General features: G+C 69.5%; 2 protein-coding genes across 3 annotated transcripts; both read left to right on the top strand.

The window, feature by feature from the left end:
* Positions 1 to 2,082: 2,082 nt before the first annotated feature.
* SCRT1 (scratch family transcriptional repressor 1) lies at positions 2,083 to 5,689 on the top strand. Its single transcript, XM_025987560.2, has 2 exons — positions 2,083 to 2,401; positions 4,379 to 5,689. Exons 1-2 carry the CDS (start codon positions 2,287 to 2,289, stop codon positions 5,332 to 5,334), a joined length of 1,071 nt encoding a protein of 356 aa, XP_025843345.2. The 5' UTR covers positions 2,083 to 2,286; the 3' UTR covers positions 5,335 to 5,689.
* Positions 5,690 to 11,161: 5,472 nt separating this feature from the next.
* DGAT1 (diacylglycerol O-acyltransferase 1) lies at positions 11,162 to 20,121 on the top strand. Of its 2 annotated transcripts, XM_072745947.1 has the most exons (17): positions 11,162 to 11,514; positions 15,617 to 15,704; positions 17,358 to 17,398; positions 17,479 to 17,564; positions 17,647 to 17,699; positions 17,880 to 17,985; positions 18,093 to 18,206; positions 18,310 to 18,384; positions 18,473 to 18,576; positions 18,692 to 18,730; positions 18,812 to 18,853; positions 18,929 to 18,973; positions 19,054 to 19,166; positions 19,262 to 19,327; positions 19,407 to 19,494; positions 19,574 to 19,636; positions 19,718 to 20,121. In XM_072745947.1, exons 1-17 carry the CDS (start codon positions 11,324 to 11,326, stop codon positions 19,871 to 19,873), a joined length of 1,470 nt encoding a protein of 489 aa, XP_072602048.1. In that variant the 5' UTR covers positions 11,162 to 11,323; the 3' UTR covers positions 19,874 to 20,121. The 2 variants fall into 2 exon arrangements, with proteins under 2 accessions (XP_072602048.1, XP_072602047.1); XM_072745946.1 differs by lacking the exons at positions 11,162 to 11,514; positions 15,617 to 15,704 and having other exon boundaries at positions 16,251 to 17,564.
* Positions 20,122 to 20,507: the final 386 nt, after the last annotated feature.

Here is a 20,507-nt window from a genome sequence, read left to right as displayed (position 1 = left end):
TGCTAATTGGCCCCGCGCCTCCGGCTGCGCCTCGGCCGGGCCCCCCTGGGAGGGCGCCGGAACACAGGCTCGGCCGGGGGGTCCCCGCCCCGCCCCCGCGTCGGGCCGCGCCGGCTGCGGCTCCGCGATAAGGGGGTTGGCGGCGCCCCGCCCCCGCCCCTCGGGAGCGCCCGCCACGCAGGACGAATACGCCGCCGGGCCGAGGCCACAAAGCGGGGCTGCGGGCCCGGCCGCGCACACGGCAGCCGCGGGGCTCGGCACCGCACCCCGGCGCGCCCCGCCCCCGCCCGCGCCCCCGCCCGCGCCCCCGCCGCGCGCCCCCGCCCCGCCCGCGCCCCCGCCGCGCAAGGTCACCGCGAGGAGCGCCGGGCGCGCGCACCCCCTGCACGCGCCCCGGCCCGGCCGCGCCCGGACCCTCCCCGGAGGCGCCGCCACCTCGGCCCTCGGCGCCGGCGGGCGCGCGGAGGCGCTCGGAGCGTGGGCTCCCCAGCCGGCCGGCGCGGGGACGGAGGGGACAATGGCAGCCCGGGGTCCTAATTGAGGACATATGTCCCCGCGCGCGGCCATTGTGCGGCCTGGAGCCCCCGACACCCCCGCGCGCGGCCATTGGCGGCCGGGCCTGACGTCATGGGGGCTGCAAACGCGGGGCGGGCGGCCGCGGGAAGGGTTATCCGCCTGGTTGCGGGCCTCCGGGGGAGCTGCGGCCGCGCGGGAGGGTGCAAAACCACCCGTGAAGTCGCATTTCTAGAGCAAGGGCACGGCAGCCCCTCTCCCCCTCCCCAGCCCCTTGGCTGCGTCGCCGCCGCGCTCGACATCCGCCCCTGGGGGAAGGGGCGGGGGTGCAGGGAGGCCTCTCCAGCGGGCACGGGGTCAGCCCGGGTGACCGAGTGGCAGGGAGACACTGCGGCACGCGGCGCGCGCAGCGCTTCCACACTGCGCTTCCGCTGCCTCAGCACCCGCTCTCCGGCCTCTCGCCCCCGCCCCCGCCCCCGCCCCCCGAGGTCCCCAGCCTCCAGACCCGAAAGCCAGGCGGGCGGGCCGGGGCTGGGATCCGCCCTGCGTCCCTCCCCACTAGCTCTCCGGGCTGCGGCTCATGAGTCCCAGGCCTGTTTCCACCTCTCCCCCCACGCACGACAATGCCGCAGACAGCCAGGCCTCCATTCCCGAAGCTGCTCGGGGGAAGTCCACACGGGCGGGGGCCGCGGCATCCCCAAGACCCCTCCCAGGAGACCCTGGCCGGGCCCGGCCCAGCGAAGCCATTTCCGCCGGCTTCTCCTCCCTCCCCGCCCTCCCCCTCCCGCAGCTCCCGGGCTTTAAAAGCCAGAGGCTGGGCCCGGCCGCAGGCAGAGGCGGCCGCGGGCGCAGGAGGCCGGGCCAGGAGCTGTCCGAGCGCCGAGCCCCGCCCCCGGAGCCCCCGTCCCTCCCTCTCTCCTTCCCTCGGCCCGCCCTCCCTGCGCACCCCTCCCCCCGAGGACCCCCGCCCCCCGCCCGCCGCCGCCGCCGCCGCCGCCGCCGCTCGCTCCGGCTGCAGAACAATAAAGCAAGGCTCCCAGAGACCCCCGCCGAGGACCCCCGCCCGGCGGCCGAGCCCCCGCGGCCCGCCCCCCGCCGCCCGCCGGGCTGAGCGCGCCCGGTCGCTGGCCGTGGTGCTGGCCGGGCCGGCGCTGGCCGCGGTGCTGAAGCTGCTGGCGCTCCCGCCGCCGCCGCCGCCGCCGCCGCCGCGTTCTCCGGGCCCGGCGCCTCCACCCCCAGGGGCATGGGGGGTCGCTGACTGAGGCTCCGCCGCGGCGGTGGGGGGGGAGGGGAAGGGGGCCGCGGAGCCGGGCCAGCCCTGCACCCACTCGCAGCCTCCGGGCTCGGGACGGAGCCGCTCCCCCCTTCCCCACCCCCCACCCCCCGGCCTCCTCCCCCGCCTGTCCAGGGGCGGCACTGCGGGCTGGGAAGCCGGGACCAGAGGAGGGAAGGAAAGAAGGAAGGAAGGAAGGAAAGAAGGAAGGAAAGAAGGAAGGAAGGAAGAGAGGAGAAGAGAAGAGAAGATAAGAGAAGAGAAGAGAAGAAGAGAAGAGAAGGAAGGAAAAGAGGAGGAATCCGGAGAAGCAGAGGAGGAAACGCAGGGCAGGCAGGCAGGAGGAGAGAGGACGGCACTCCAGCGGCAGCATCCAGAGGCCAGAGTGGGGACCCGTGCTGCCTCCGCCGCTCCTCGGATGGTGACGGGGCCCCGCCGCGGCCGCAGCCCCCCCGCGCCCCGGCTCCGCAGGCCCGCAGCGCCGGAGCCCCGCAGGAATCATGCCCAGGTCCTTCCTGGTCAAGAAGGTCAAACTTGACACGTTCTCCTCGGCGGACCTCGAGAGCTCCTACGGGCGCGCCCGCAGCGACCTCGGAGTGCGACTGCAGGAGAAAGGTGCGAGCTGGGCTGAGGCTGGGGACGGCAAGGGGCCCAGGGCAGTGCTGGAGGGGGCAGAGGACCAGAGTACTGGGGAGGCAAGGGGCAGGGGCCCCGGGAAATAGACCCGAGGAACCAGAACCAGAGGGAGAGGGAGGCTGAAGCTGGACTGTGGAGGAGGGTGGGGAGAGGGGAACGCAACGGCAGGCCAGAGCAGGGCCACGGCCGCCGGGCAAGGAGAGTGCCAATGCGGGAGAGGAGGTGGGGAACAAGGGACGGGAACAGGAAGTGCCCGAAGGTACACACCGACCCACACCCTGACCATGCGGGGACAGATGCAGTCGTACGGACACCTGGCTGATATGACGGGACCTGTCATGCGTGCAGACCCACACCCAGAAGCCTGGGCCTTCCTCGGCATCATCCTGTCTTTTTTTTTGGCTAGAGTCAGCGGAGTGCTGCGAGTGCCTGGGAGTAGGCATGGGTCCAGTGGGGGCCGCCACCTGTCAGGACTAGGGTGTCAGCAGAGAAGCAGCAGTATTTCCCCTGCAGCCGGGGTCAGGCAGGAGGATGTGGGCAGGAGGGCTGTACATAGGGAGGTCCCAAGTGCTGGAATCAGGGGGAGGCTCTTTGTGTAAGGTTGCTCAAGTTCAAGGACAACTGTTAGCATGCAGGCAAGAGGGCTGGGAGTGCCAGCGGCGGCCTGGGGTGATAGAACAAGTGTGACCTGAGCCTGTGTGTGAGCCTGTGTGCGCCCATGTGACTGCGTGCGGCCATGTGACTGTGTGCGCTTGTGTGTGACCCTGTATGAGTGTGTGCCTGCCTGTGTGCCACTACATGGGACCATGTGACTCTGAGGCCGCTGTGCACCCATGTGACTGGCGACCCCGGCTGAGAGTGTGCCCTGGGTGGCTGCATGTGTGACCCTGCATGAGTCGGTGCTGGGCTGGGATCAGCGTGCAGCCCACCCCTTTGAGGACACTCCAGGGCTGACGGTGGCTGGGAGGCTGGGTGTAACCCTGGAGAAGCCAGAGGCTGCATCGTGTGGTGTGTGCATCTGTGACTTTGAGGTTGTGAGATCCATCTTGTGCCTTGAGAACAACTGCGGTTATGGGCTTGAATGATGCTGCCTCCCTGCAGCTTGCCTCAGTGAAGGTGTCCCCTGCTGGGTGCCCTGGCACTCCCCGGTCCCCCGGCAGCCCGCCCGCCCGCCCGAGGCTTGGGAAGGCCCCGACAAAGGGTTAGGGCCTGGGGGAAGAGGGCTATGTGGAACGAGGGAGGGCCCAGGGGGTGCGGGATGACCGAAGGGAGTGGGCGAAGAAGTAGAGTGGAAGGAGGGAGACCGGGCTGGAGCGGGAAGGGGGGTCCGGTCCAGTGAGGAAGAGGAGACACCTGGGCGGCAGGAAGGAGGTGCTACCGGGTGGGAGGGGCTGCCGGAGGGAGAAGTCTTCAGGGCCCGTGAAGGGGGGCGGGGGCGGCTCGGGGGCCAACGAGGGGCAGCATCCAGCCCGGGCACGAGTTCTAGGTGCCGAGGGGAAGAGCAGGTGGGAACCCCGAGAGGCAGGAGCGACGGGGTCCCTTGGTGGGCGGTCCCGGCTTTGTGCGCTGCGGGTCCGCAGTGTGTTGCATAATCAGGGAAAACTGCTGAAGTGGGGAGAACCCGAGGGGGAGGAGGGGTGGAGGAGGAAGGGCGAGGGAAGCGCCGCCCCTCCCCCCTGACCTTGAGGCTCCGCGGAAGGGGGGCAGCCGCGCCCGAGGATGCGCCTCTGTCCTCCCCCTGCGCGGGTGGGGCGGGCGGCGGGGGCGGAGCCGGCCCGGTCTCATCTGTCCTCTCTTCTCTCCACCCCCCCCCCGTGCTCCGTGCCCCGCGGTCCCCGGCCTCTTCTCCTTTGTCCTTCTTCCTGTTTGCTCCTTCCCGGACCCCGTGTGTCCCGCCCGCTGCCCGCTGCCCCTGCCCCCTCCCTCTGTCTGCCTGTCTGTCCGCCCGGCCCCCAGGATACCTCAACGACTACGCGGGGCCCGCCTCCGTCTACGATGGCGATGCGGAGGCGGCCTTGCTCAAGGGGCCGTCCCCGGAGCCCATGTACGCCGCGGCCGTGCGCGGAGAACTGGGCCCGGCGGCCGCGGGCTCGGCACCGCCCCCCACCCCGCGCCCCGAGCTGGCCACGGCCGCGGGCGGCTACATCAACGGCGACGCGGCCGTCAGCGAGGGCTACGCGGCTGACGCCTTCTTCATCACCGACGGGCGCTCGCGCCGCAAGGCCGCCAACGCCGCCGCCCCCTCCACGGCCTCGGCCGCGGCTCCCGACGGCGACGGCGGGGGCGGGGGCGGGGCCGGGGGCGGGGCCGGCGCGGGCGCGCGCGGCGCGGGCGCGGGCGCGGGGGGCCGCGGCGGCGCGCGCGCGGGGGTGAGCGCGGAGGCGCGCGCGGGGCCCGGGGCCGGCGGCGCGGGGGGCCGGCACGCGTGCGGCGAGTGCGGGAAGACGTACGCCACGTCGTCGAACCTGAGCCGCCACAAGCAGACGCACCGCAGCCTGGACAGTCAGCTGGCGCGGCGCTGCCCGACGTGCGGCAAGGTGTACGTGTCCATGCCGGCCATGGCCATGCACCTGCTCACGCACGACCTGCGCCACAAGTGCGGCGTGTGCGGCAAGGCCTTCTCGAGGCCCTGGCTGCTGCAGGGCCACATGCGCTCCCACACGGGCGAGAAGCCCTTCGGCTGCGCGCACTGCGGCAAGGCCTTCGCCGACCGCTCCAACCTGCGCGCGCACATGCAGACGCACTCGGCCTTCAAGCACTTCCAGTGCAAGCGCTGCAAGAAGAGCTTCGCGCTCAAGTCCTATCTCAACAAGCACTACGAGTCTGCGTGCTTCAAGGGCGGCGCTGGCGGCGGCGGCCCCGCGGCCCAGGCGCCCGCCGCCTCGCCGCAGCTCGGTCCCGTGCAGGCCTAGGGCGGCGGTGCCACGCCAGCCCAGCCGGTCGGCTCTCAGCAATACGGGCCCCCAGGGAAGTCTCCGCCAGCGCCCGGGCGGAGGGGCCGGAGGGCGGGCCCCTCCTCACAGCAATAGAGGGAGGGGGCCCGGCCCCGCCCCGCCCGCCGGGGGCCTTGTCGGCCCCTTCAAGCAATAGGGTCCTGAGGGGAGACCCACCCCGACCCCCCTCCCTTCCCCTCCAGGGTGCCCCAGGCTTTTTCCCAGCAATAGGGTCGAGGAGACCCCGAACCGAACCTCATCTCCGAGTTAGGTCTCTGAAGACCGGGGTGGGGTGAGGTGGGGAGCACCCCCCTCCCTCCTCTGCGCCCCTGGGTCGCGCCGCAGAGACTCAGGTCTTCCCCACCCCTTTCCAAGCCTTCCAAGGGCCAGGCCTGCGGCCTAGACGTCCGGGGAGCAGGCGGGGGGAGGAGCGGGAGGGGGTCCTGCGGAGGCGGCCCTGCTCCTCGGCCTCCGCGGAGCCCCGGGGGGGACAGACGCGCTGGGGACGGGAGAGAGGCAGGCGGCGGCACCCTCTCCCTCGGGGCCGCTCCGGGGCCTGGGTCCCGGCCGCCCCGCTCTCCCACCCTCGCATCCTCGCATCCTCTGCCAAATCCGAATTCTTCCAGCCCAGCGTCCCGGGCTCTGTCCTTCATAACGAATAATAATGACGCATATCGAATCGCATGGACTTATCCGACCTCCTCAGACCCCAGCGCCCCCGCCCCGGGCCCCCCCCCCTCGTCCCCGGGCCCTCGGTGCGGGAGGCCGGAGCCCGGCCCGGCAGGCAGGCCTGGGCACGGCCCATCACACACCTCTCTATTCGCTTTGCGGGTAAAGCCCCCTGGGGGGGTTGCGGATGCGTCGGGTTTCTCTCTTTCTGTATTTGTACGTTTTATTTATGAACGGATTGCACTCGGGTCGGGGAAGGGGCGCTGAGGCCCCCACCCTTCCCGCCGACGCCGGGGGCTCGGGACGTCCGGGGTCACCTTCCCCGCCCCTGAACCCCGCCCCCTGGGCCCCGCCCCCACTCGGTTGCCAACTTTCGCCCGTCTATGCCAAAGCCTCGGCGGCGACCCCGCCCCAAGGGCCCGCCCCATTGGCCGCCGCCTTTGTGACGTCACTGCATGCAGCCCCACCCCCTCCCGTCCCTTCCCGGGGCTGCCCGCTTCCTGTCCCTTAGTTAGTCCGACGCCGACTATAGAGCAATAATGCGCACTGCATGCGAAGCTGCCGCCGCCTCTAGAGTTACTGAGAATCAGGTATCCCCCTGCCCTACCCACCCCATAGGCCCCTAGATCAGGGACATTGCGCGGGGCCGGACGCGCAGACTTTCTTTCCCCCTCCTCCCTCCCCCCCACGGCAGAGCCCTGCGGGTGTAACGGCTCCAGGGGCAGGGGCAGGGCGGTTGCGCCCGAGACCCCTCCTTCAGTCATCCATCACCCACCGACGGACTGTTCATTGGGCACCTACCATGTGCCAGGCCCGCTGCAGAGTCGGCCAGGGATGCAGCGACCTGCAGGGGGTGCATGTGGGTGACAGGGGTCCAGCAGGTTTGGGTGGGCCAAGGAGGGCTGCATCTGCAGAGAAAGGCCTGGTCCCTAGACCCAGCCCTGCATCCCCCTTACCTCTTCCCCGCCCCAGCCCGGGGCCAGTGCTGGGTGCAACTGGGCTCGACCTTTGACTTGCACCTGGTGTTCTCAGCTCAGGTGGCACAGACCCAGGGCCCCAAGGCCCAGCATGAGCAGGGCCACCCATACCACCGACTCTCAGTCCTTCCATCTTCTGGCCTCCTGGGCTCTGCTGTGTGGGGCCAGGGCCCCAGGCCAGACAAAAGGTGCATGCTGGAGTGTATGGCCTGGTCAGCCCCATCCCACTGGGCGCCAAGCTGCTACCCAGCTGCACCCGCCGGAGCGGACTGAGGGCCCAGCCCAGCAGGGCCCATATCCAAAACCCTCTATACCACAGCCCCGTGTCCACACAGCTCCCAAGCGGGGGCCTGCCCTCCTGTGCTGGGCACACCCGCATGCACACGCACACACAGGCGCCCCGCCCCATCCCCACACGCCTGTCTACCTACCTAAGGAGAAGGCCAGAGGGCCATGGGCCGGCCAGGGCCTCCCGCTTCTCCCTACACCCCGCCGCCGTGGAAAGCCATGGGCCCCCTCCCGCCCCCATAACTAAGCAGCACAATAACCGACTTAGCGAATTCAGGTAGAAGGAACGTTTAGGTAGCACCTATTTTGTACTGATTCTACGAGTAGGGCCCGAGATGCGGGGGCCCTCGGGTGGGGGTTGCGGCCGCCGGCCTGCCCCGCCCCCACCCCCGCCTGCGCCCCGCCGCCTTGTACATACTCCCACCCGGAACAGGCCGGGATTTTTACTCGGGCCGAGCCCCTCTTCCGCCCCCGTTTGGGGCTGGGCCGGCCGGACAGACGGACGGACGGACAGACCTCCTTCCTAAGCACAATAGCACCAGCTCCCCGGAGCGCCGCACCTCCACGAGGAGAATAAATGCCACTCTTGATAGAACTTGGAGTGTCGGGTTGATGTCTGCAGCGCTGGGCCTACAGGGGCGCTGGGATGTCGGAGGGCCGTCTGTCCAGTCCTGCTGCGTCCCGGCAGGGCCGGTGCAGGCCGGGCGCTGGCAATGGCAGCCTGCCTGTGCAGCCCCGGGGGCAGCTCACTGCCTGTGTCAGGCGTGCCAGTGTCCCTTCTCGGGAGAGGGCTGTCTTCATCCTGCCAGGAGGGCCGGCTTGGCAGGCCGAGGCGTGGGAGGACTCCCCTGAAAGCAAAGCAGCTGGCATTTGTCCAGTGGCAGGTTAATCCACCCTGTGCCAGGAGCTGAGGGAGCCAAAGGTCTCCTGCCTGAGGTCAGGCCCAGCCCAGAAGTGACCTAGACTCACCTGAGTCGGTACAGCAGGGCCTGCGGACCTCTGGCCTACTCTCCCTGCAGGGGCTCCTGCTGCCCCTCGGGGCTGACGGCCACCAACGACCCTTCCTCAATGCCAGTGGAAAAAAGGGGGACAGCAGAAGGTGCAAGGTCTAGCCCCTTCCTGCTCTGTGCTGCCCACATCCTGACCCCTGCAGTGTGAGGAGGCCTCCAGGGACAGCTGACCCATGCTGGTTCTGGGGAGGTGCCACTCAGGTGACCGAGGGGCTTCCACAGCCACTCACAGCTCTTGAGCTCTAGACAGGATGAACCAAACTGAGGTGAGGGGCAGGACTGGGCTGGTCAGGGGCAGCCCGGGGACAGGGTCGCCTGCCCTAGCAATGCCTCCTGATACCCAGGTAGGCAGGTATGAGCTGAGGGGCCTAGAGTCTTTGGAGACATGCCCTCAAACCAAGTCATCCCAGAGCAAGCTGTGTGAACCCTGGCAGGAGACAGGTCTGCCCAGACTTCATCAGGGTGGACGGCCCAGGTAAGCCTGTAGGTTGCTCAGGGTGGGGCTCAGGCGGAGGTGGGCGCCCTCTTTGGGGAGCACTAGGAGCCTGTGGAAACCTCTGGAGTGAAAGCCCCTGTTCCCGGGAGAGGTCAATGTCCTGGACCTTTCACTGTCCCCAGGCTGGGGAAGGCTTTGTAGGAAGAATCAGCCTCAGGGAGGACAGCTTACCCGAGGCCCGCCTTTGACAGTAGCCCTTCCCCACTACCCACCCGCCCCGCCCCTGAAGGCACACCCCGGGGAGTGTCCAGGCCGGAGGAGCGCTCCTCCCTTGCCAGCTCCTGGATGTGGACCAGAGGTCTCTGCTTCTGCAGGCCCCCGGGGGGCCCTGGGGTGGAAGGGCGGGACCTGCCTCCCCGGGCCTGTCCCTCAGTCCCCATAATCTCCACGGACAGGACCCTGCATCCCGAGCCGGGTCTGCCCGCTGGCCCCCACCCCCCGTGTTGGGCGCCCGCCGGCGAGGCCCGACCTCTGGCCCCTGCGCAGGTGCGGCGCGGGCAGCGGAGCGGCCCTCTCGCGCCCGGGTCGCCAGGCACCCCGCCTCCGGCGAGCCTGCCCCTCCCCCGAGGTGACTGGGGCCGCGGGGGGGGGGGGGGGCCGGGCCCCCACAACGCCTCCCGAGGCCCCGCCCACGCGGCGCAGGCCCCGCCCCGGCGCTGAGGCTCCTCCTCATCGGTGCTCCCGCAGCCCGCGCCTGCCCCGCGCCTCGCAGTCCGGCTCCCCGCGCGCCCCGCTCGGCGCCCGAGCCTCGACGGCCCGGCCGGGGCCCCGCGGGGCTGCTCCTCCCGGTGGTGCCTCGTCCACTCCGGTCGCTTCACTCCTGCTGCCACTTGCCAAAGAACGGCTTGGAGCCGGCCGTGCACGCGGGCAGCCGCTTCCAGCCTCACGGTTCCCGCTTCCTGGCCGCTGCGCTCGTCCGAGGCCGACCGGGAGCCTGGGTCCTCAGACTTCCCCGATAGCCGGGGCGGGCCCCGTGGCTCTGGGCTCCGCACTGGAAGTACGGCGCAGCCAGAGGGCACGCGGGGACCGTGGGCGCGCGTGGCAACGCTCCCGGGGCACACTCCTACGCTGCGGGCGCCCGCGAGGACACCCCTTTGTTCACCTTCGCTCGGGATCAGCATTCGGCAAGGCCTAGCGCAGCCTGGCGCGGGCCAGCTGGTGCACAGGCGCCGAGGTCTGCAGGACTGGAGGGGAGAGCAGGTGGGCGGCGCAGGCACGTGGCAGGGGCTCTCCTGCCCAGGCCTGCAGCCCCTGGGGCGGGTCACTGGAAGACACGGCCCGGTAGCCCCCGCCTGCCAGGTTCGGATGCCGGGCTATCAGTCCCCGATGGCCCAGTGGCAATAGGGACGTGTCTCCGAGGGCCCAGACACCGTGATGAAGGCGGCGGCCAGTCCGCACGAAGACGCCGCTAACCGCAGGCCGACACTCTCGGTGTATTTGCTTCTAGAGAGGCGCTCTTCTTGGCCTTGCTCAGCTCGGGCATGAATGGCTAATGGAGTTTTGCTGCTGGGTAAACCTGGCTGAGCCCCCAGGAAAGCCTCGCACCCCGAAATCCAGGATGCTCTCACTCCAAGCCCCACGCACAGAGGCGTGTTAAGCTAAGGTGGGAGGGAGGCGCACTTGCCACCTCGCAGTCGTGCGAGACACGGGAGCCGCTGGGTCTCCAGGCTCCCCAGGCCCTGGCAAAACTAGCCTGGGTGGAAAGGAGGGCGGCCCCGCAAGCCTGCGGGAGGGGCCACCCGGGGCGGGGAGTTCCTGTGCCCGCGGGGCCCGGGGCTGTGGAGCCACCGGGCAGGGCGGGCGTCCCAGGGACCGGGGCCTGGGCCTCTGTCCTGCCCCATCTTTCGGTCTGGCGCTTGTGTGGACAACCTCAGCCGAGGAAAAGCAGGTGCTAACTAGAGGGCTCCCCGACGTGCGCTCGGGACCCACACGCTGGGTGGAGCAGAAGGCGAGTCCCGCGCCCCGGCCCGCCCGGCCCGCCCAGGCGGACGCTAACCCCGGAGGGCCCTCGGAAACGATTACGCCCCGGGCTCCGCGCCTGGCTGAGCAGTGGCGCACCCCTGCGTTTCCCGAGGGATGAGCAGCGGGGAAGCGGCCGGGAGAGCTCCGCGGAGGCGCCGCGGCCCGCGGGGAGGAGGCTGCGTCACGGGCCGCACCCCCGAACCCTGTCCTCCCCGCGTCCCGGGCGACCCCGCTCCCAGCGTGCCACGCGCGGGGCGACCACGACTCCCAGGGTGCCGCGCGCGGGGCGACCACGACTCCCAGCGTGCCCCGCGCGCCCGCGGACTACAAATAGGCGCGCGCCGCCGCGGCCGGCCAGTGAGCGGCTCCCAGAGCGACGCGCCCGCGCTCCCCGACGGCCTGGAGGGCGCGCGCTGATTGGCGGCCCGGGCCAGCGCGCGGGCTACGGCGGCCGGCAGGGGGCGGTGGCGGCCGTTGGCCGAGGGGCTGGAGGCGGGGCCGCGGGCCTTGGGTGCTGTGAGCCCGGCGGGCCACGACTCTGCCGGGACAGGGTGCGGGTTGAGGCCATGGGCGACCGCGGCGGCGCGGGCGGCTCCCGGCGCCGGAGGACGGGCTCGCGGCCCTCGAGCCAGAGCGGCGGCGGGCCCGCGGCGGCGGAAGACGAGGTGCGGGCCGCGGGCCCCGAGGGCGACGCGCCGGCCGCCGACAAGGACGAGAGCCGCGGCTCCGACGCGGGCGGCAGCCACTGGGACCTGAGGTAGCGACGCGCCTCTCCCTCAGCCCTGAGCGCCGACCCCTGTCCGGGCCCTCCGAGTGCCCGGGCGCTCCCCGACTGGGCGTGGGCAGGTGTGCCCTGGCCCCGCGGGGGAACTGAGGCACGGACCGGAGCGCCACCCGCCAAGGTCACCAGGTGGAAGCGCCCCGCCTCCAGGCGCCCCTCCGCGCACCCCGGGGGAGCCCGGCCCGGCCCCCGTGCGCGAGGAGAGGAGGCCGGGGAGGCCCTCGGGGCTTGCTGGGGCGGCTGCCCGCGGCCCGGGCCATCCCCCTGAGCGGCCGTCTGGTCCTGCACGCCGTCCCCAGGGGTGTGTTCCTGGGGCCCCCCTCACCCAGAGCTCGGCTGGCCCGGGGCCCTGCTCATGTTAGCAGAGGTGGCCTTGCGGGGCAGAGTCGGGCTCTGCCCACCGGTGGGGCAGCCTGTGTAGCTGGGGGGCTGGCGGGCGGGCAGGCGTGGGGAGCGGGTGGAGCTGACGGGCGCACTTGGCCCGGGCAGCGCTCCCTCCTGGAAGCTGGCCACGGCCTCCCTCTGCCACCTCCAGCCTCGTCCTCCCGCTGCTGACCTCCGTTCCGGCCCAGGGGGCCTCGGGGGCTTTGGCGTGGGGAGTGCCTTTGGGGCTACAGGTTAGCACGGAGGAAGTCGGGGGTTGGCCAGTGTGCCTGCCAGGATCTGCTGTCTCGGTAGGAAGAGAGGCTTTCTTCACCATGGCGAGAGGGGGGTGAGGGCAGCTGGGGTCCGTGCCCTCGGGGTGCTCACAGTCCACCTGGAGATAAGGTAATCTCAGCACTGAGCCGCGTGGGCAAAGGTCAAGCCCAGAGTCTGCAGGCGCCGCAGGCGCTGCACGGAGGAGGAGGAGGAGGAGGAGGAGGAGGAGGAGAAGGAGGAGAAGGAGGAGAAGGAGGAGAAGGAGGAGAAGGAGGAGAAGGAGGCGGCCACCCTGCGGGCCAGTGAGGGAGGCTGCGAAGTCCCCCCCCCCCCCCCCCCCCCCCCGCTGCTAACTGCCGTCCAGGAGGCAGGGGCATGGCTAGCACCATCTCCTCCAGGGGTGGCAGGACTTGTCTTTTGTGTAAGATGGGGGCGCTGGCTTTGGGCCCAGTGGCTACTGCGGGACAGGCTCCTCCCGCCTCCACAGGACCAGGTGTTGGGAAGCCTCGCCTGTGCTCCTGATAGCTGGGCTGAGCCAGTGCAGCCCTGTCTCCCCAAACTCAAGGTCGACCCCCAGGAGGAGTATCTGGAGATGGCCGGGATGGCAGGGATTAGGGATTACACCCCTCCTGGTCCCAGGCAGGCCACGTGCGCTCGTGCCTTCCCCAGCCTTCCGTTTCCCCATTCCCCCTTACTCCCCGGCCTGGGCCTCCTCCGCTCCCTACACTTCCTGCTCACCTGGGCCTGGGCAGGTGGGTCAGGCCCTGGGTGTGTCCCAGACAAGGTGTGGCCATGGGGCGGGAAGGAGGGGGCACCGCACACAGCGCCCTGTCCCGGGGCATGTGGCCCTTGGTTCGTGGGCACTCCAGGCAGAGCCTTCTGCGTGCAGGGTCCCCCCCAGGGTGTCTGTTCCTGGGTCTGAGCATGTGGAGGGCCCACCTCCTCACCTTGTATCCCAGGAGTCAGCTCAGAGGCTGGGTGAAGGAAGTGCTGACAGGCTGGAAGCAGGGAGGATAGCTGGCCCTGGAGCTGGACCCTGAGGTCCTCAGGTGTGACCCTCACTGGGAGCTGTGTCCCTGGGTGAACTTTGGCAAGCCTAACTCTCCCCGTGCACCTACCTCCCAAAGGGGATGTGATGGATGTGACACATGTGATGAATTACAGTGACCGTGCTGGCTGGGTGGACCTGGGGAGCAAGTGTGGGACGGCTGCAGGGCACAGGGGTGTGGGCGGCTGCTGGTAGCAGAGGAGAGGGCAAGGCCAGCTGTCTGCCCTCTGGTCCACTGCAGGCCGTACCGGCAGGGCTGGACCTTGTGGCTTTGGTGGGTGGTGGGCTTCCTCCCCTGGGTCTCTGACCTGTGGGGAAGTGGGGTGCCTGGGGTTGGGGTGGGAGGAGCTCCATGTAGGGCCTGGGGAGTGGGGGTGGGCAGGTTGGGGAGCCCTCGAGCTGGACAGAGCCTCACGGCAGGGATCTGAACACGTTTTTATGATGTTGTTTGGTGTCAGATTTGGAAAATGATACCCCTTCCCCAGCCCTGTTTTCATCTTAGAGGTGGCTGAAAATAAAGCCAGCGTGGTCTTGGCGGCCCAAAGGGGACAAGGGGTCCTGAAACGTTCGCTGGATGGATGTTGATGTGCAGATGGAGGTGGCCCTGGGACAGCTCCAGTGAAAGTGAATGGGCTCACACTCAGCAGAGGGGCTGGCCCGGGGTCAGGCCCGGAGACTGCTCTCTGGGAAGTGGGGCCTTGACCTCTGCTCACCTCACAGAAAGGCAGGCGCAGAGACTCGGGGAGAAGAGGGCCTCAGTGGTCCCACCGCAAGGCCCAGGACAGACAGACCTGGGAGCTGGACACGAGGAGGCCAGGCCTGTGGCCGGGACAGGCTGGTGGGCCGTGCGCAGCGCGGGCCTTGCCTCCACCCTGGCTATGGGGTGCCAGGGAGCATCGCAGCCTTCCCAGCCCCTCCCTCCCGGTGGGGCCGTCTGGGTGTTGACCACAGCCGTAGCAAGGCTGGCCACTGAGGCAGGGTCAGCCCTGAGAGACATCTGCTACGGGGCCCCCGCTGTGTCCTCCTGAGTCCGCTTGTCCTGCCTGGGTGCCTCACGACGGGGAGCCGTGCGTGCACAGGAGGGGAGGGGAGGCCCAGGGCTCACGTCTTACAACACTGGAGGCCTTGCTCAATGCTGTGTGGGGCTTCCTGGTGGCACGGCAGCTGGGGTGGGTAGGGCAGGCCGAGCGCCCCAGGGGCTGGGCTGTGGCTAGGCTATGGGTAGCCCCGGCCACCCTGTGGCCCTTTTTTTTTTTTTTTTTTTAAAGATTTTATTTATTTATGAAAGACACAGTGAGAGAGGCAGAGACACAAGCAGAGGGAGAAGCAGGCTCCGTGCGGGGAGCCCGACGCGGGACTTGATCCTGGCACTCCAGGATCAGGCCCTGAGTCAAAGACAGACACTCAACTGCTGAACCACCCAGGCGTCCCTCCCAGTGGCCCTTCTGCTACCTGTGTCACCCTGAGGATCGGGCGGGGATGTGCAGGCCGCTTCTGCTTCCCCTTCCCCATCAGGTGGGAGCTCTCCTGGGTGGGTCCCGAGGTCGCCTCTTCCTGCTTCTGCGGGGACCTCGCCGCCATCAGGCCCCTCTTGCCTCTTCGGCTGGGGCGGGAGCACAGTACTTACCCGTAGTACTTACACAGGCTGAACTGGGCCGGGTTCCGCTCTTTTAGAAACAGTTGGAGGGTACGGGAGCGTATGAGGCCCGGGCCCCTGCCCCCAAGGCGCATGTGCGTCCAGGTGCTCAGCTGGCCCAGGGCCCCGCGCGCACTCAGAGCTGCATGGGCCCAGCATGGGGAGGAGGTGGTTGGAGGTGGGGACCCCTTGGGGCACTGGGCGGTGGGGTGGGCTGATGAGCAAGACAGGTCCAGGCGCTGCTCCCACGTCTGCAGAATTGCGGGCTGGGCCTGTGGCTCCCGGAGCCCATCGCCCCCTGTAGCCATTGCGCATGGTGGCGCCAGGGGCCTCTGGGGAGCGCGGATGGGCTCTTGGCCTGCGGTGCTCCAGCTCCCTGTCGCCCTGGGCTGGGCAGGGCCAGCTGTCCTCCTGTCCTGGAAGGACAGGCTTCTGGGTGGTCCTGAGGGCTTGGTCGTACCTGGCCCCCCCGTGATTGTGGAAGGGGAGTAGGACATGTGGGCGGGAGAGTGGGCAGGGTGGGCATGGGCGGTCCTGCTGGGCTACAGTAGACAACAGTTGCCCTGTGGGAGGGGCTGGGGTCCTCCTGAGGCTGGCTGCTGAGGGGCTGGACTTGGCTGGGCCCCTGGGCTCGGGGGGCGGGAGGTGAACCCACACCTGGTCCTGGCCCAGGGTTCTCACCGCCCGGGGGACAGGGGGAGCCCACACTGCTCTGCTGGTGCCTGCTGGTGAGTGTCTGTCTCTCGCCCTACCAGGTGCCACCGCCTGCAAGATTCTTTGTTCAGCTCTGACAGTGGCTTTAGCAACTACCGTGGGATCCTGAATTGGTGTGTGGTGATGCTGGTGAGTAGGCTGGTGTCTGGAGCAGGTGTCCCCGTGGCAGCTGGGGCCTCGGCCCGAGGCTGGCCTTTGCCTGGGCACAGGCTCTGCCCTTGGGGGAAGGCGCCAGAGCTTTGGTGTCCGGGTGGTCCCTGCACGGGCCACATGCCTCTCCTCCGTGTTGAATCCCAGAAACAGCAGGTGTGGGTGGTCTTGGGGTCCAGAAAGTCTCTTCTGTTCCGAGGGGTCCTCGTGGGCTGGGGTCCCTGGCAGGCCTGGTCGGGGGGAGCAGGGGTAGGCTGACGGCTCTTGGGCTCAGCCTGGCAGCTCCAGGCCCCGACAGCACACTCGGCCTCGGCCCCAGGTGTCCCTCTGCGTCCACCTCCGCGGGTGGCCTGGCTGGGGCCCCGGCCTGCTGGCACCTTGGGTGGGGCTGTGCTCGTGGCCCAGGAGCAGCCCGCAGGGTGGGGCAGGTGGGGCAGGGCAGCAAGGGCCTTGGGCCCAGCCCCTGCTGCGCCGGCTGATGTGGCCAGAGGCCTTTGACCCTTCCCTGACATCAGCACCTCTGTCTTGGGTGCGGCTTGTGGTTACGTGTGGAAACGGCTCCTGGCACACCCACATCCTCCTGTCATGGCCCCCTGCTCCGTGGAGCGGTCTGGTGGGCGGGAAGCTGGCTGGGCAAGGGGACAGTGGCTCCGACACCTGTCCGACCCTCAGATGTGTCCTTGGACCCCGGAGACCTTCTGCATAGGCCGCGTTTGTAGAGGCAGCCACGGAGGGCAGGCCCTGGGCCACTTGGCAGCACTGCCTGTTCCCTGCAACCCTTTGGGCCTGCCTGGCCCTTGGCGTAGCCCCAGAACCTTTCCCCTGCTCTGCTGCCTCACCACACTCCTGCTGGACGGGATGTGCACCCCAGGGCCGGGGCTGCGCTGCGCTCCCTCCACCAGCGTGGCCCACCAGCAGCTCCGGCTCCTGCCTGCTGTGGGCTCTAGGAGGGGCCACCACCGGGCGTGGTGGCGGCACATCTGTGCCCCGCAGGAGGTTGGCCCATGTGGCTGGGGGAGGGCGGGCTCCTGTGTCTCTCTGCGTGTCACCTCCTTGTGAAGCCTTCCCTGACCACCCAGGTAAGGGATCCCAGCAGTGTCCCCTGGCCAGCATCGCTATTCCACAGAGTGTGCCGCAAGCCCTGCTCAGGGCCTAAGTTGAGGGCACCCGGCAGGGTCTGTGCTCTCTGGGGTGGAGCAGAAGACCCTCGGGCCTGCAGAGGGAAGCCATTCCCCAGCCCCGGGCCAGACTCAGAAGCCCATCTTGCTGGGGCCGTGCTGGGGCCATGGGCCCCGGGCTCAGAGAGCGGAAGAGGGCAGTCCGGCCTCAGCTGCCTAGCCCCCAGGACTGGTCAGCTTCTCCCCACTCCCCGGGGTGTGGGACATCCTGGGGCCTCGGGGCCCTGGCCCGCTGCTAGGGAACAGGTCATCTGTGCTGCTGGTGTTGGGGTGATGGGGGCACTGCTGCAGGACTTCCTGTCCCCGCAGTGGTGTGGGGTGAGGTGTGCAGGTCAGATGGGTCACAGGATGCTGCCTGGACACCCAGGGCTCTTGCCCCTCCGGGTGCTGAGAGGAGCTGGGGGGCAGCCTGTGACCAGGGCTAATGGGGCTGTGCCCTTCCTCTCTCTTGCAGATCTTGAGCAATGCACGGTTATTTTTAGAAAACCTCATCAAGTGAGTGTCCTCCCCAGGGCCCCGGCCCCGCCCCTGAGGCCCCTCCCCACCTGCTCAGGCCCTCATCCCCCGGTCCCCAGGTACGGCATCCTGGTGGATCCCATCCAGGTGGTGTCTCTGTTTCTGAAGGACCCCTACAGCTGGCCTGCCTTGTGTCTGGTTATTGGTGAGCTGGGCGCCAAGGAGGCCCTCGGGTGGGGAGGGCCAGGGGTGAGCTGCGCCTGAACCTGGGGCACTTCCGTCCTCAGTGGCCAATGTCTTTGCCGTGGCTGCGTTCCAGGTGGAGAAGCGCCTGGCGGTGGTAAGCAGTGCCGGGGTCCCCTGTCCCGCCCAGAGGTCGGCTCCCCTCGCTGGGCCTACGGTTCAGGCTGAGATTAGCTCTCCCGGGAGGGGCTGTGCCCCAGGCCTGGCGGCCCTCCCCCGGGGGGCCCTTCGCCGAGGGAGTGGGCGCACTGGCTGAGCACTGCTCCCCCCATCCCAGGGTGCCCTGACGGAGCAGGCTGGGCTGCTGCTGCACGTGCTCAACCTGGCCACCATCCTCTGCTTCCCGGCAGCCGTGGCCTTGCTGCTCGAGTCCATCACGCCAGGTGCGCCGCGTCCTTCGCCCCAGCCCGCCCCAGGGGCCTGCAGGAGAGACCCCGGCCTCCTGTGGGCCGTGTGGGAGGGCTGTGGCCTGAGCCTGCCTCTCCCGCAGTGGGCTCCGTGCTGGCTCTGATGGTGTACACCATCCTCTTCCTCAAGCTCTTCTCCTACCGGGACGTCAACCTGTGGTGCCGAGAGCGGAGGGCACGGGCCAAGGCCAAGGCTGGTGAGCAGCTGCCCGGGGTTGGGGCCTCGGCGCTCCGGTCACCAGCCATGGGGGTCCAGACCTGGGCCGCAGCCAGGCCTCACCGCCCCTCACTTGCCTGTAGCTCCCTCAGGTAAGAAGGCCAACGGGGGAGCTGCCCAGCGCATGGTGAGCTACCCGGACAACCTGACCTACCGAGGTGAGGCCCTCCTGGGGCCGGGGCAGCGGGGGTGGCCCTGAGCCCCCACGGGCACTGGCCTCACTCCGGCCCTCACTCCCTCCTGCAGACCTGTACTACTTCCTGTTTGCCCCTACTCTGTGCTACGAGCTCAACTTTCCCCGCTCTCCCCGCATCCGAAAGCGCTTCCTGCTGCGGAGGCTCCTTGAGATGGTGAGGACGAGGCTGGCTGGGGGGGCTTGGGGGCTGCTAGGTGCTGGGGGGTTTGGGGCGGGCCAGTGGCTAGGGGTCAGGGCCTTAGCCTGGTGTTCTCTGCTTCCTCCCTCAGCTGTTTTTGACTCAGCTGCAGGTGGGATTGATCCAGCAGGTACTTGGGGCGGGGCGGCGGGGGCGGGAGGGGCGGGTGCGCTCCCTCGCCAGGGAGCTGACACTGTGCCCTCCCCTGCAGTGGATGGTCCCCACCATCCAGAACTCCATGAAGCCTTTCAAGGTGAGTGGTGGGGTTCTCCCGGGGCGGGGGGCGCGGCGGCCGGGGCGCGGGGCCAGCTGAGCTCTGTCTCTGCAGGATATGGATTACTCCCGCATCATCGAGCGCCTCCTGAAGCTGGCGGTGAGCGGCCGGGCGGGGTGGGGTGGGGCGGGGCGGGCGGGGGGCGTGTTCTGCAGCCTGGCACCTGCCTCCCCCTGCAGGTCCCCAATCACCTCATCTGGCTCATCTTCTTCTACTGGTTCTTCCACTCGTGCATGAACGCCGTGGCCGAGCTCATGCAGTTCGGAGACCGGGAATTCTACCGGGACTGGTGGTGGGTGGCCGGGGCCTGGCGTGCCGGGGGCGGGGCCTGGGCGGGGCCTGGGCGGGGCCGGGCCCGCTCCGTCACTCGCTGCTCCCAACCCCCAGGAACTCGGAGTCGGTCACCTACTTCTGGCAGAACTGGAACATCCCGGTGCACAAGTGGTGCCTCAGGTGGGCGTGGGCAGGTGTGGGGCGGGCGGGCGGCTGGGGCCGGAGCCAGGCACCCGTCCCACGGCCCCTCCCTCCGCAGGCACTTCTACAAGCCCATGCTCCGGCGGGGCAGCAGCAAGTGGGTGGCCAGGACCGGGGTGTTCTTCGCCTCGGCCTTCTTCCACGAGGTGAGCGCTCTGCGGGCCCCCTGCCTCGCCCCTGGGCGGTGTGGCCGAGCGCGGCTGACGCCCTGTCACCCCGTTGCAGTACCTGGTGAGCATCCCGCTGCACATGTTCCGCCTCTGGGCCTTCACCGGCATGATGGCTCAGGTGAGCGTCCCTCCCCAGGCCCCCCCGCCCCGCCCCGCCCCCGGATCCCTGTGGCCAGCTGACCTCCGCCCGTGTCTCCAGATCCCGCTGGCCTGGATAGTGAGCCGCTTCTTCCAGGGCAACTACGGCAACGCAGCTGTGTGGCTGACACTCATCATCGGGCAGCCGGTGGCCGTGCTCATGTACGTCCACGACTACTATGTGCTCCACTATGAGGCTCCCGTGGCGGGGGCCTGAGCTGCCCCAGCTGGTCCTCACAGCCACCTCCTCACCTCACTGCCCACGGCCAGAGCCAGCCCCCACCTGCGTGCTGGGGAGGGGGGCTGGCTCTCCACTGCCTCCTACGAGCCCCCAGAAGGCCTCTCTGCCCCTATGGGGCTCCCTCCTGCCCTGCTCAGGGAATGGCAGACCAGGCACAGGCCAGGGCCCAGGGACCTGTGCCAATCTGCCCAGGGGTTGAGGGAATCAATAAAGTGCTGTCCAGAGTGGCTGCCCTCAGCCTGCTGGGGTTGTGGGGTGCTAGTGGTGCTCTCGGGAGAGGGTCTGCATCCCGCTGGCCCTGTCAGTGCCCACACCTCCTGGGGGTGCCACGTCCCGGGAGGCAGCCACGGTGACTGATGGAGAGGTCCGCTCCTCCCACCGCCCAGCAAGGCTCAGCTGAGGTCCCACATCCTGTCCTGTCCCTGCCCCTGACAATCTCAAATGTGTGTGTGTGTGGGGTGGAAGAGCGGCTCGGAGCTGCGTGTCCCTGTGCTGGGGCCTTGGCAGGGGGCCCACACCTCGCAGCAGTGGCACCGATCTGGTGTGTGTACAAGGCCCAAGGACCAGGACCAGCTGCTGGCTGGCAGAGCCGTGTGCCTGGGGCCGTCCC

The sequence above is a fragment of the Vulpes vulpes genome, unplaced genomic scaffold (assembly GCF_048418805.1).
Source record: "Vulpes vulpes isolate BD-2025 unplaced genomic scaffold, VulVul3 u000000671, whole genome shotgun sequence".
In the NCBI taxonomy this organism is placed as follows: Eukaryota; Metazoa; Chordata; class Mammalia; order Carnivora; family Canidae; genus Vulpes; species Vulpes vulpes.
This window is presented reverse-complemented; position numbering and strand designations above follow the sequence as displayed.

Bases quoted from the DNA above. Each gene is read 5' to 3' on its own strand.
- SCRT1 (XM_025987560.2), top strand. From the start codon at position 2,287: ATGCCCAGGTCCTTCCTGGTCAAGAAGGTCAAACTTGACACGTTCTCC. The intron at 2,402-4,378 runs GTGCGAGCTGGG...CCCGGCCCCCAG, and splicing joins AGTGCGACTGCAGGAGAAAG to GATACCTCAACGACTACGCG.
- DGAT1 (XM_072745946.1), top strand. From the start codon at position 16,730: ATGTGGCTGGGGGAGGGCGGGCTCCTGTGTCTCTCTGCGTGTCACCTC. The intron at 17,700-17,879 runs GTAAGCAGTGCC...CCCCCATCCCAG, and splicing joins TGGAGAAGCGCCTGGCGGTG to GGTGCCCTGACGGAGCAGGC. The intron at 19,495-19,573 runs GTGAGCGCTCTG...ACCCCGTTGCAG, and splicing joins CCTCGGCCTTCTTCCACGAG to TACCTGGTGAGCATCCCGCT.